Genomic DNA, 14,086 nt, shown 5'->3' with positions numbered 1-14,086 from the left:
AGAGGTTCTGCAAGGTGGTGGGGCTCCTGTCTTTAGAAGCAGCGAGGGAGCTCATGCAGACACATCAATCAACACCTCTCCTGGAGTCCAGTGACCAGGGGACAAACCTCAATCTTTTGTGGTGTCTGAGACCATCCATCACTAGGATGGCTTGGGTCACATCGCCATCTGATTTGTTCTCCAAGCGGAAGCCCCCCTCCATGACTTTCTTTTCTCACCTCTTCCTGTGGTCTGAATTCCCTCACTCAGTTAATTAGCATGCCTGGCACTGTAGCTTAAGACTTTAATCAGCGTGGGGTGGTTTTAATTAATCGTGTGGCTCTGCATCTGGAGTGGTTTGTGTTCCAGGGTCAGAAGAGGAGCCGACGATGGGGGAAGGGAGAGGCGGCTTTGTTTGGTGTAAGGTGTGGGCGGAGAATCTGGGGACTTGGGGGGAAAGAATCGCAATGCCACGGTGCTCGGAAGCCACCTGGGCACTCACTCGTACAGCTTCCTAGCAAGGTGCGGAAGGTAACCTGAGCCATGAGGGTATAGAATCGCACCAAGATAAATGATGGATAATCCGTCTAGTTTTCAGAAGTGACCTCAAGTGTCAGAAAGTTTTCTGTTGCTTTCCAGAATTACCCATGGGGTGGGGAGTGAGGCAAAGCAGTCGTATAGATGGGGAGATGTAGAGTCAGTCTGGAAGGGGTTGGCCGTTCTGGGGAATGCTGCCGAAAAATGGGCCTTTGAAGGTTTCCCAGGACCGACCTTCCTTGGGAAAGGTGAGGTGAGTGACACCTACCTCTCAGGTAATGGTAACCTTTTTGCCTGGTCTATAGCATCCACACTTTAGAAAGAATGGGGGGAAGAAAAACGAGATAAAGCTCAGGAGAGTAATCAAAAATGACTGAGTGTATACATAGAAAGATCCTAAAAGAAAAGGTCGAGAGAAGCTGGGTCTCATGATAACTGCCTAAGAAGGACTTATGCCCCTGTCCCACAGGGATCTATCTAGATGAAAAGCAGAGAAAAAGACAAGTCTGTTACAGTATCTGGTAAAAGCACTGAATAAGTCCAGGAAGCAGGGCTGCCCTGGAGTTTCATCCCAGATGAAGCGATGGCTGCTGGTTAGGGGCAGACAGCACAGTTCAAGGAGGAAACGGTAATATCAAGGTGCTAAAGAAGAAAAATTCCTCCTGGCCTACTATACTCCTGGTGGAGTTCGTGGGTCCAGGGAAACCTGCCGGAGCAGTTTCCTGTGGTGTGGTAGAGAGGTAATGTGTCAGTGCAACGAAGAACGAGACATTAAGGACAAAGATGACAATAATAACCATCACTTATAATGTCCTTGTGTGTTTACACAGCAACTTCACACCTATCAGGTGATCTGTGCTCTGGGAAATCCCGTGAATTCAGGAGGTGCAGGGAGATTTTTATCTCCGTGTTTAAAGATGAGGGAAAATGAGACCCAGAGGGAGAGGAGGACCTCATTGCTGGTAAATGGTGGAGTCAGGATTTGAATCTCACTCTGTGGGCTCCTACACTCTTTCCAACCAAACTAAAATCACTCTCATTTAGAATGGGGAGAGGAAGGAGTTTATAATTCTAGGTATTGGCGTTATTAAACACCAGTTGCAAGATATTTTTAGAAATCTGAATGCAAAGCCTTTTGAGAACATCAGGTTCGCCAAGCAGCTGGCATACCCCCAGAGCCCCATGGCCCATCCATCTAAGACAGATTATAGAACATGTCAATGGGAGAAACTGGGGAGGATATTAATTAAGTTTAGACCAAGAAAATGCTTTTGATTGAACAAGCCATGATTTTCTCCTTAAGCCCATGCAAAATATGGAGTGCTAGACAAGCATCTGGAACACATGAAAACATTATTATGTACTTGTGTTACCAACTTTCACCATCTATGGCCCCTTTTATTACTTTTTCCCCTCTAGGCATCATGTTTTCAAAGATTTTTGCCTGCTAAACAAGCTGCATTTATTAAGTAATAATATATTTCCTATTCTTAATGTGGGACATACATCACTGAGTATGCACACAAAAAAGAAAACAGCAACAATCCAATTTCCATTACGCTTTGGGAAATATTGAAAATAGCGTGAGGACCTTATTACCACTCATGGATTCTGGGGAGTCCAGGTACTCTGGGCTGGGAACCCCTATTTATATGCTTACATGAACAGCATGTCTGTGCCCACTTAAGGGATGAGGAGAGATATTAAAGAGGCAATAGGAATAGGGTAAGTTCCTGGCTAGGTGTAGAGCCCGCAGGGTAATTTGTACGAAATTGATTGTCAGAATTAATTGCAAGAATGGGAGCTCTGCATGTAGGCAGAGCTCAGGCGTGGCCCCTGTAGCTTACATGAGCAGTAATAACGGGAAAGATAAAATCCCACGAGTGCCAAAAGATGTCTGAGAGGGCCACAAAGGCCAAGGGCAAAGCTAGAAGAATGGGAGGAGGAGCCCAACAGGTAACTAGGAAGAAGTAAAAATGTAGCACACGGTCAGTAAGATGGCTCAGCGGGCACCTGAGGAAACAAAACAAGAAGGTATATAAAGGGAGTAAGTAAATGAAGGTGGAAAGGGAAGAGCGATCATATGGGGTTTGGTTTAATTATTAATTAATTCCAAAAGACAGTCTTGAGACTAATTGAGCAGACCCTGGTGCCAATTGGCCTGTGCGTGAGCTACAAGTAGCCCCTGCCAAGTGTACATCATTTTAGGGAGTCAGATGCCCGTGCAGCAGCAGGGGATGCAGCCGGTGCATTTGCCTACGAAACACGGAGGCTCGGTCAGGTCGGCGTGGTTTGTACTTCTTGGTGCCTGTTGTCTGATGGCGAAAAATTAAAAAGGGGCGGCCACATCAAATTCTCTTAGCACAAGCTGAAAAATTAGGTAAGAGGTCTTCCGCTGAGATAAAAAGGTGCCCCAAATAGAAAAGGATGATTAAAAAAACCTTTTTGTGAGGAAGAAACTGGCAAACTAGAGAATAAAGACCAAGGCTATTGAAAGAAAATTAAAATTCATTTGATCCTGGGTGTCGTGATTAAGTACCTCCTATGTACCAGGCCCTGAGAAGTCATGTAAAAAGACATCCAGGCGAAGCTACATTGGAGAACAAAGAAATGCAAAAGATCTTTCCGAGCACGCAGGCAATGGAAGCAATTGGGCTAGGCAGAAACGTCGCGTGGAGCATTTTACATTAATAAGTGGCTGGCAAAAGCAAGTGGAAGGTTCTGGGGTTGGAGAGGAAGCCTCCAGTCATGAAAAGGGTGTGAGCAGGAGGAGAGGTAGCAAAGGCTGTTCTATGAAGGCACCAGAATGAAACACCTTTAGAGCCAGTTGGGCAACAGCATGAGAAAGAGAGAGGGCAGGTTAACAGCTACAAGGTGAGGTCAAAGGCATGGAGAACAAGAACGAGAAGAGTCTTGGATTTGGCTTGTGTGCTCTCTGGGACCGCACAGATGATGAAACAAAAGGAGGGGAACCAAGAAGAAGGCAGAACACTGTAAAGAAAGAAAGAAAGAAAGAAAGAAAGAAAGAAAGAAAGAAAGAAAGAAAGAAGAAAGGAAGAAAGAAAAGAGGGAGGGAGGGAGGGAGGGAGGAAGGAAGGAAGGAAGGAAGGAGAAAAAGAAAAAGAAAGAAAGAAAGAGAAAAAGAAAAAAAAGAGAGAGAGAGAAAGAAAAAGAGAGAGAGGGAAAGAAAGAAAGAGAAAAAGAAAAAGAAAGAGAGAGAGAAAGAGAGAAAGAAAAAGAGAGAGAGGGAAAGAAAGAAAGAAAGAGAAAAAGGAAGGAAGGAAAACAAGAATGAAGAAAGAATAAACATTTGGGTTTATTATATTAATAATAATATTAATATTATAAGTCAGTAGGTCATGGATTGGATGTTTGTAGAGATATTTTGGGGTTTTGACAGTGGGAAAGTTTAAATACGTCTATATAAATATCTTTCATAACAATTTATATGAACTCTAAGGAGGTTGTTTTCAAAGACTCACAAGAGAATCACAGGTGGCTGTCTCCCCTGGATGCTTATGTGGCCACCTGCTCAAATACTATTTGGGGGTGCCTGGGTGGCTCAGTAAGTTAAGCATCTGACTTTAGCTCAGGTCATGATCTGGCAGTTTGTGAGTTCAAGCCCCACATCAGGCTCTACACTGACAGTGAGGACCCTGTTTGGGATTCTCTCTCTCTCTCTCTCTCTCTCTCTCTCTCTCTCTCTCTCTGTCTCTGCACCTCTTCCACTTGTGTGTCCTCTTTCTCTCTCTCTCTCAAAATAAGTAAACTTTCTTTCTTTTTTTTAAGATCCCTTCTGGTTCTGGAGCTCTGGACCTCTTCACATTCCTGCAATGATTTAGGTGATATATCTCATAGAATAGTGTCTCTTCCTGGTGAACGCTGGGTGTTCTGCAAAATCCTAATCACCCTTTTCTTGTCCTCCTGTCCTAGCTCACTAGAGTCCCTGTGGAGTCCTGTGGTCAGTATCGGAGCTGCAGTGAGTGCCTTGGCTCTGGTGATCCCCACTGCGGCTGGTGTGTGCTCCACAACACGTGAGTACCTGAGTACCACTGGGCAGCTTCCTCCTGCCTCCTACTTCCCCACCCCACCCCCCACCCTTGCCCTCCCATAATTCTCTTCCTCCTCGCCTTCCCTGTCACCAATCTCCTTCCCTTTGATCTCTCTTCTCTCCCTGCCTTTTCTTACTCTGCCTTTTTTGTATCCTTTGCAAATCCTATCCCCTTCTTTTGTTCTGACTTCATTTTAAATTGCCAAATTCCCATAAGAAATATATGCAAATATCAGCTTGGGAATGATGATGAGTTAGGACATGGAATCACAAGGGTAGTAACATTCTAGAGGGCTGGAGGGAGGTTCCTGGAAATTTCTGACTATGGCTGTGGACTGATGTTCCAGGACTGAACACCAGGAAAAAGGCATTGATTGGACTTTTTTCTCAAGGCTCACGTAAGCCACAAAATCATGTGCGAGATACATACTCTCCATTTAGTGATTCAACGTCCACATAACACTCTTCAATATCCACCCCTCAAAAAAACTTCTGGTATTTGAGGGGTATATTTTGAGTGTGTAGCACCCAAAGACCCTCCCTCTGCTGTTCATGCACTCATCTGGCTGTCAGGGGACCCTGGGCCTGGGGTCACTAGGCCAGTGAAGCCCCGTCCCAAGTGCTGGGTGTTCTCCCTATGTTCCCCTTAGTGCTGGTTCCACAGTATTCTCTAGAAGCTGGGAGAAGGCAGTAGTATATACAATGGAGGTAAATGGTGGTCTGATAAGTGATCTGAGGACTGGGATACAGGGTATAGACAACCAACCCAGACACATGGAGGGAACTAAAGGCACTTCTTTGGAGATCCAAAGACCCTTAGCATTGCTGACCGGAGAAGCCAAAAATAGTTGGGCCCCACTCGGAGGGAATTTGATCCCAGTTAAACTACTGTTGCTGGAACCCCAGACTTCTAGTCAACACTTGAAACAGACATGTTGCGTGTTGGACACAAGTGTCATACGTTAAGGAGAAAGGCTTTAGTCTTCCTGCGAAGACTCTGAACTATGTGTGACCAACGACCATTTCTGGTCATTTTCAACTGTGAGAAGGTGAGGGGTGGGCAGGATCTTGTTTGCAGGAATGCTGGCTCAGAATTTAGGAATGCTTCTGAAAGTGAGAAATGTCCTCTTAGGTGTACATCCTCTCCAAGGGAGTGGTCACCCTCCCATCCCTGGGGAACAGGCTCATGCATAATGAGTCCTTGTGCTCTTTGAGGGAAGGTCTGAAATCCCTCATGTGTATCTTGGTGGGAAAAACGGAGACCCGCTGACCCACATAACTGAGAGATGACTGGAAACTGGGGGTGGGAACGTACTCAAATGTGTGTATGGTAACAGAGAGTAGCAGAGTCCAAGAGGGGCCGGCATAACAGAACGGGGGAGATGGCATTCAGAATTCAGATCAGCTCTGATCAGCACAGAGGAGTTGCCCAAATGGTACTTTGCAAGGCAGAAGGGCAGTCATTTCCTTTTCCCCCACAATGAGTCCTCTCAGAAAGGGACCGTGTTCCAGACCCATTGCTTCCTTTGGGGCCTAGGCCAGCTGGCTTTCTTCTCAGCCAAGGGTGGCCCAGCTGCTCCTGGCGTGGGGTGCTCACACCTGGCTTCCTTCAAGGACAAATCAGGAAAGCCAGCCCCTCTTGGACACTCTATGCCTGGGGGAGCCAAAGACAGGTCTCCATGTCAGCTTTGATCCTACCTAGAGAGACTGACCCACCCCACATAGCGCTAAGCCCTATGAGGAAGAGGGACCCGGAGGCTCTGAGAAGGAAGCAGAGAGACTGTGAGTACCCCTGTATCCCATCCCCAGAGCTGAGCCAAACAGGAAGAAGAAGAGGAGGGACCAGAAATTACTTCCTGTATGGCCTCAGTTTCTCCTTCAGAAACATAGTACCTGCCTCCTGTCAAGTGGCAGAAAACAGGGGTGAACTGGGGCCAAGGAGAAATCTGGACAGTTCATGAAGGAGCCCATCAGTCTGCACTGGGAAGCCAGCAGCTCTGTGCTCAGTGAATGTGGCCTAAAGAAAACAGCCATGGGCATGAACTTTGGGAATCTGCCACCAAGGCCAAATTCCACATCGCCCAGCTGTGCAGCAACCTGGGGCAGCCCAGCTCATCTGTGAATTAGACATGGCAGTGCCGGTCTCACCCACCTCACCAGGTCACCGGAGAATGAGATGAGGTCCCGTTGGCGAAAGCATGCCATGCACTGTGGAATGCTATGCAATGTAAGGCGGGGGTTGGGGCAGGAATCGTGACGCAGCTGGGAAAGGACTGAGAGCCCCTGGGTGTGGGCGCCCTGCCGCTTATGATTTCGGTCAGCCCCCATTGATTGTCCAGATGGCTCCACTTAAATTGCATCCTTCCCTTCCCATGGGCATCCCAGCCTCAAACTGCCTTCCTCTGAGTGCTAGATGCTCCTGCTGGATCCCCCTCACCTCTGTTAACCTGGCATCCCGTCTTCCTTTGAAGTTTACATATCTTATTCGTATGTGTCCTGTGGGAACAGCCCTTACTAGGCACACGTTCTCAGAAAGCAGGGGAAGGGCTTTCTCTGTGCCGCTCAGCACTGAGCGGCGGCGGCTGCTGCTGCTGCTGCTGCTGCTGCTGCTGCTGCTGGAGCTGCTGGCAGCTCCTCCTTTTGCCCAAAATGCCACGGTGAGAACAGGCGTGGGAGAGCCAGGAGGGACCTAGAAGGACGACGGGGATGGAAATCGCTGAAGTCTACTTCTCACTCTGCAAACGTGCTATGGGGGGTTGGAAAGTATAGGCAGCTCCCATTACTCATGGTGGTTCTGTTCTGTAAGTCACCACAAACACCAAATCAGAGAATACCGATCCATAGCTCCTGGGGTGGTTCCCGGGGCTGGGTTCCTATGAGCCTCTGGTCACAGCATGTCTGTCAACCAGTCAGTACATAACTGCGTTCTGTTTTAAAAACATTGGCGGTGGGGGCGGTGGGGGGGAGCGCCTGGGTGGCTCAGTGGGTTAAGCATCTGACTCTTGGTTTCAGCTCAGGTCACGATCTCACGGTTCATGGGTTCGAGCCCCGCATGGGGCTCTGTGCTGACGGCACGGAACGTGCTTGGGATTCTGTTTCCCTCTCTCTCTGCTCCTCCCCCGTCTGTACTCTGTATAAACAATGCTTATTTATTTATTTTTGAGAGAGAGAGAGACAGAGACAGAGACAGAGTATGAGTGGGGGAGGAGCAGAGAGAGAGGGAGACACAGAATCCAACACAGAATCATGGGGCTTGAACTCGTGAACCACGAGATCATGACCTAAGCCAAAGTTGGATGCTTAGCCGACTGAGCCACCCAGGTGCCCCAGTGCGTCTCTGTGTAAAGCCACCTTATTTAATAGAAATTGTTTCATTAACACGAAATTCACGGCCAACAGCACCACATCTCTTGCCTGAACACAGCTTATCTAGCACACGTGTTTTCCCCATAAGGCATATCATGGTCTTCTCATGCTTAAGAGCCCTAGACAGCACTTCAGCACAACACCTGGGGGCCATTTTAAAGGGTGAAGTCACCAAGAAAATGCACAAAAATGCGAAACAAAATGTGGCACTAAATAGACCATGAAAAGGACATTTGTTTATAGTATGAGATGAAACAAGAAGGCAGAGTATCACTACCTTGTCCAGCCTCTGATGGAAATGTGTGCATGTGACCACTCCAGTTTTTCTCCACTCTGCTCATGTCCAGGAATGACCACAAAGGTGCCATAAGTATCAGTGGGGGGATTTTAAAGAAATGTCAGCAAGTAGGTGAATTTACAAAAATGGAATCCACAACTAATGAGGCTCAGTCGTAACTCTGTACATCAGAAATTTGGCATCCTTATTTATGAAGAGGAAACAATACCTTCTCATGGTCATGGCAAGTGGATGAAATTAGGTAATAAAGGACGTTGTAGGTCAAGGTGATGTTCTCTGAAATCTTGAGCCTCCTGATGCTGGGGTCTATGCCAGTGCATGGTCAATCTCAACTCCTCTGGGAGGATACAGCTCATGAGCACCCCCAGGTCAAGACTGCCTTCCAGCCTGCCCACCATGACACTCCCTCCCAGGGTTAATGACCAAGGAGAAGCTCTGGTCCACATGGCTGGATGAAGAAGAGAAGGTTCCTGGATCTTCTAAGATGCTATAAGTCAGAATATAATGTTAAATATAGAGAGAGTGAGATAAGCAGATCGTAAGCGTACAGTTTGAACAGTTTTGACAAATGGGAAGGCCCAGGTAATCCACACTCCCATCAAGATACACAAAATGTCCTTCATCCAGAAAGTTCTCTCATGCTCCTTCCCATTCTTTCCAGTGGACTTTTCTTCCGAGTTGCTTAAGTTCAGGTTGAAGCCAGACACTGTTTCTTCTGATACACTCTCCATTTCATTTTATTTTTACGTATTTAATTTAATTTTAATTTTATTTATTTTATTTATATTTTATTTTTATTCTTATTTTTTATTTTATTTCCTTCCTTTCATTTTAAATAGATGCCAGCCAGACGTTCATGGTTGGGAGAGATGCATGAGGACGCGGCCAGAGAAAGCTGGAGCACGCAGATCAGAGCAGAAAGTGGCAGAGGACCAGAGGGAGCCCGCAGATGCTTCCCCTGGGGCCCCTCTGTTTGCCAGGCAGGGAGCGTGGTGACAAATGCAGGGGGTTTTTTCATGCATGGGGGTGCCATGCCCCCGTAGCCCTTGTCCATACACCTTTCACACTGGCCCTGCTCCCTTGGTGCCAGGCACTGTGCTAGGCTCAGGAGATCCAGGGGGACTACGTTAGACTGGCTCTGCCCTGAAGCTTCATGGGAACTGGGGCCCTTGGGCCAGGGAAAGGGTGGGGGCTGCAGACTGCACCGGAATCAGTGCATTTGGTAGGGCCGCATCATGGGCAAGCCCCTGTGCTAAGTGCTCCAGGGCCCAGCAAGACTGACCCTAAGGAAACCAGGGCAAAAGAGCATCAGGAAGAGGGTTCCTTTGGGTATCAAGACATGCCATTTTTCTGTCACTTTTGCCAACTTTTTATGGTTGTAAGAAGTAGGAGGGTGGGAACTTGGTAGCAAGCGAGCAGCAGAAGCTGTGTGTGTGTGTGTGTGTGTGTGTGTGTGTGTGTGTGTGTGTGTGAGACAGAGAGAGAGAGAGAGAGAAATGGAGGGGAAGAAACAAGGAACAGAAGGAGAGAGCATAAGAGAGAGAGTGAAGAGTCTAAGGGCAGGGCCCCTACTAACAGGTGGCTCAGGTGGCTGAAAGGGTCCTTTCTACCAGCAAGGGCACAGGTGGGGTGCAGACTAAACAGGCTTAAGAAACGCTTGTGTAATTGAAGCCTCCCTCCTGTTACTCACTCTTGATTGTCTCAAAGCACGGGCCTGCCAACCCAGTAGCACAGAGCATCGCCCCTTTGTCCTCTCATACGGTCCCTGACCCAGCCTGCAGGCTTGCTGGTTTCCAATGGCAACGACAGTTTCAACAAGCTGGGTTTTTGTTTGTCTGTGAATCTTGAGCTTGTATTCCCAGGGCATTTACCTTGGGCCTGACCCTACCTATTCCGACTTGGGGGAAGGTAAAGGAAAGCCTCCAGCCCAGCCTCACCTGTCTTGGGCCTAGAACATTCCCTCCAACCAGGCTTGGCATGTCCCCAGGCCTCCCTCCCATCTTCCCCCGACCAGGCCCAGGCTGAGAAGCCGATCTCAGTCTCAGCGGGTAACGGGATCCCATGGCAGACCCAGCCACATCGATTGGCCCAGACGTTACCTTTCTGAAGAAGGTTCATCAGCGTCACTCCTGGGAGGCTCATGTAACCCAAGACATCAACAGGGGAAAGATAAGACCAGCTTTGCCCAAGTCTCTCTTGCCCCCTGGTGTCCCCACCTCTTTGCAGATTTCTTCTGTTGGAAGAATGCCCACCCTTCGATGCTTGGCCCAGATTACTGCTCAGTATCCACTCCTTTTCTTCTCTGTATCATTTCTGCCTAGATGGAGAAAGGGAAAGGGAAGGAGAGGAAAAGTACTGGCACCCAGAGCAGAAGGGAGGGGTTAGAGTGACGTGCCCTCACTGTGCCTGGAGGTCACCCTGATTGCACTGACTGCGGAGGCAGACGCAGTGGGTCAGACCCCACGGCCTCCTCCACGGTCCCCGGCCCTTCCTGTCCTCTCCAAGACCAGAAAGCTCTGGCTGAGCACCCAGAACAAACCCACCACTGGAAAGTTTCCCTGCCTTGAGCAACTCCAACCAGCTACACCATGTAGGCAGTGATCAGGGACCTCGGTCTTCACTGGTCCCTGAGAGAATGCACAGTTTGTCCCATAGCCATGGCCAGGTGTCCCCTTAATGGAGCATAAATGGATTCTAAACATGTAAGTCCTTCCTTGCCGCCTTTTGGTATATCCCATAGCCTGGTTTCATTTTCTCCTTAAGCTGTATCGAAGGACTACCTAAGACCAACCTGCTAAGGCACCGGTGTCTCTGAGAGCCGTTTGCAGGATGCCCACCCACTCGTGAGGAATTGTTAGAATCACTTCTGCCCAGCAACCTTTGCAGTCTATACTCTGGTCTTCCCTCTTTGCCACAAAGTTTTCAGCCTCTGGTCCAGAGGGAAGAATCCCAGACTAGATATTGGTACAGTCGAGTTTTTCCATTGGTGTCCCAGCGGATACATAGTATGAGTTAAGGAATCTTGCTTTTTCCTCTCCCAACTACCGCCTCCCCACCCCCACCCACATACATGTGTATAACACATGCTTTCATGACCAAAGGATGTTCAGTCAGCACTGCCATCAGCTCATAGGAATTAGGAAAGTCCTGTGGTCCATATGATCTCGGGGTGCCCCTCCCAGTCTAATGACTTGACTTTCTGGGGACAGCCTGAGGGGCTGGGCTGCCTCTGAGGTTGAAGTGCAGATGTGCACAGCCATATACCAGCATTCACACATTCTAGCCACGTGTGTCCAGCCATGCCACCCTGGCCTCATGGTGTGGAGAGTGGCCCAGCTCACACAGAGCAGAGTGCTGCCCAGCACCTGACTTGGTGACATTAAAGAAAGCTCCAGGCTGTTGGGTAATGTGTGGTGTGCAAGCTGATCAAATCAACCAGAGTAACTGGTCAGTGTGTCTCAAGTAACATACAGCAGCCCCCTTGTTACTGACTGGATTGAGGGGACAGTGGACCAGGCTGCTACACCTTGCCTTTGCTTTTTCCTCCTCCTCCTCCTCCTCCTCCTCCTCCTCCTCCTCCTCCTCCTCCTTCTTCTTCTCTCTCTCTCTCCTTCTCCTGCCCTCTGTCCCTCTCCCTCCCTCCAATCCTACTCTTCTCTCCACCTCAACTTTCCTAACCTCCTCTCACCCTCAATAGAAATAAGTAGGTCCCAACAGTACCGATGAAGAGAGAGACCATCCCTGCTTCCCCCTCCAGTTGGGCACCTGCTAAATATAATTCTCTTCTCAGAAACGTAAATTCTCTTCTTAGAAAAGGGACATCCCCTTTTTTGTGTGTTCAATATATCATTTGTTTGAAGACGGGCTGAAAGGAAGGCGAGATAAGACTCCCAACTGGGACCCAGGGCAGAGCTCAGCCCCTCTGTGCAGCCTATGGTGGTGGGCCAGGACCATGTGGGCCACATAAGCCCACAACGGCTCTTGGGCCTCCTCTAGACTCTGAACCTGCTGGTGCCGTTAAGTCCTGTGCCTTCCTCCTGTTTTGGCGAGTGAGACCCAGGAGGCGTGGTACCCCACATCTGCTGCTTAGGTTGGCTTTGGAGCCTTAGAGAAGGCAAAGGGTGGTGAGTACAGTTGCCAGTTCAGCAGCTGATGGCAAAGGGGACATTTCTAAGAACAGCCTAAATCCTTAGGTCAAGACCATGGTGTTAGTCACCAGATCCTAGAATTGTGACACTGCAGGGATCACCTGATCCACACCCTTTGTGTAAGAAACCTCTTGCACACTCATCTGCCTGGAAAGGGTCCCTTCATTCTGTAACTCACCTTCCTCTAGGCTGCACAGATGTGTCTTCCCACTTCTGTGGGCTTTCCTAAAGAGGGCAAGGCCAACGGTATTGGCAAACCCAGTTTCTTCCCTCATCAGGGTTCCCAGATGTGGATACAGTGACCTGAGAGCCCCTGCTAGTAAGCATTCCTCTTAACTTTTCTGGAAAGCTCATTTGGGAAACCCTAACCCCATCTCATTTTTTTCAACCTCCTCATGTTCTAAACCCAGCTCCCCTCAAGGGTGCACTTAAGCCCAAGCCATGACCAATGCGAGATGTTTAAGGATGGGGGAGGGGGTCAGCTGTGGAGAGAAGTCAAGAGACATTCTGCGAGGCAAAGCGGGTGGGCCCCTGCTGGAAGGCCAGGGGACAGACCAGCACCTACCCCCCAAACTGGAGACTCACCCAGACCCCACCTCACCCAGACCCCACCAGCCCCAGTTCCAAATTGAAATTTGCTCACCCAGTTGGTGGCACTGGACGTTAATATTTCTATCGCTGTCCTTAGGAATTAATTTCTAAAGAACTTAATCACCACCTCTTCCCTCTCCCTCACCCCCTTCCTTTCTCTGTTCTTCTCTTTTCCAATTTTCCACTTGGCTGGGAATTCTCCAGCAGCGAAAGTTCAGGCTTAGGGGAGGGCGGAGGTGGCTGCTTCATTAGAGAGGATAATCTCATTGGAACCACTGGCTTGAATAATAACCCCTCCAAGGGCCAGGCCTCTGTCCCCATGGCCTTTCAGCACCTCTGAACTGGGGCTGGAGGGCCCAACTGCAGAGAAAGTGGAATGCAGAAGGGGCGTAAGACGAAGTTAGTAGAGCCAGACTCCAATTCTGGGGGCCTGAGCTGTCTTCTCGGCGGCCCGCTTCCTGCTGGCCACATGCAGATCTGTGTTGTGAAAGGGCGTGGTGATGGCAGCCCCATGGATGACTGTCTGAAGACTCCAAGTCACCTAGCATGCGCTTTTTGAGTCCTGCCTGGCAAACGGATGAAGCAGGTCCTTCCTCCAGCTCCAGGGTCCTCCCACAGTGGAGTTGAAGGAAATGCCATAGGAAGTACCTGGAGCCCTTTTGAAAGAAACAAGCCACCACCCCGCTACCCCCAAAAGTCATGACTTAATCCTTTGCACACTTCCCAACTCTTGCCTGGGCTAATGAGAAATCACAGTCCTAGAAGAGTAGGAGGCCATTACCCTGACATTCCCCATAAGGACTCTGAAGGAATCCATCCTTCCCCCTCCATTACCCTCTCACATCTAAGGTCAGCTGTCTGTGTTTTGGGGCATTTGCAGCCTCGGCCCTCATGGGCCCTGAGGAGTAGTAGAAATGTCAAAACATCCCTGACACTGACCTTAAACTTGACTTTCCACTAACAGAGCTGAGTACTCAATACCCTTTGACAGCTACTGAGAAAGCAGAACTCCAAGCAAGCCAGACCACTCTTTCCCTCTTTCCTCCCTCCTGGTCTCTGGGGCTCCCCATCCCTCATTAGGAGGAAAACTGCTGGAGCCATCTCTGTCTTTTTGTC

At 49.0% G+C, this 14,086-nt stretch overlaps 1 protein-coding gene across 1 annotated transcript in view; it reads left to right on the top strand.

Moving 5' to 3' along the window:
• Positions 1-14,086, top strand: part of PLXNA4 (plexin A4) — a 178,573-nt gene that overhangs the window by 69,690 nt on the left and 94,797 nt on the right. Inside the window, exon 4 of the mRNA XM_047095252.1 lies at positions 4,450-4,550. Coding sequence (XP_046951208.1) covers positions 4,450-4,550 — 101 coding nt within the window. The remainder of the gene's footprint in view (positions 1-4,449; positions 4,551-14,086) is intronic.

The sequence above is a fragment of the Lynx rufus genome, unplaced genomic scaffold, assembly GCF_022079265.1.
Source record: "Lynx rufus isolate CCGP_SWC_20201006 ecotype Redwood Valley unplaced genomic scaffold, mLynRuf1.p SCAF_4, whole genome shotgun sequence".
In the NCBI taxonomy this organism is placed as follows: domain Eukaryota; kingdom Metazoa; phylum Chordata; class Mammalia; order Carnivora; family Felidae; genus Lynx; species Lynx rufus.
Note: the sequence above shows the minus strand (reverse complement) of the source record. Positions and strands in the feature narration are given on the sequence as shown.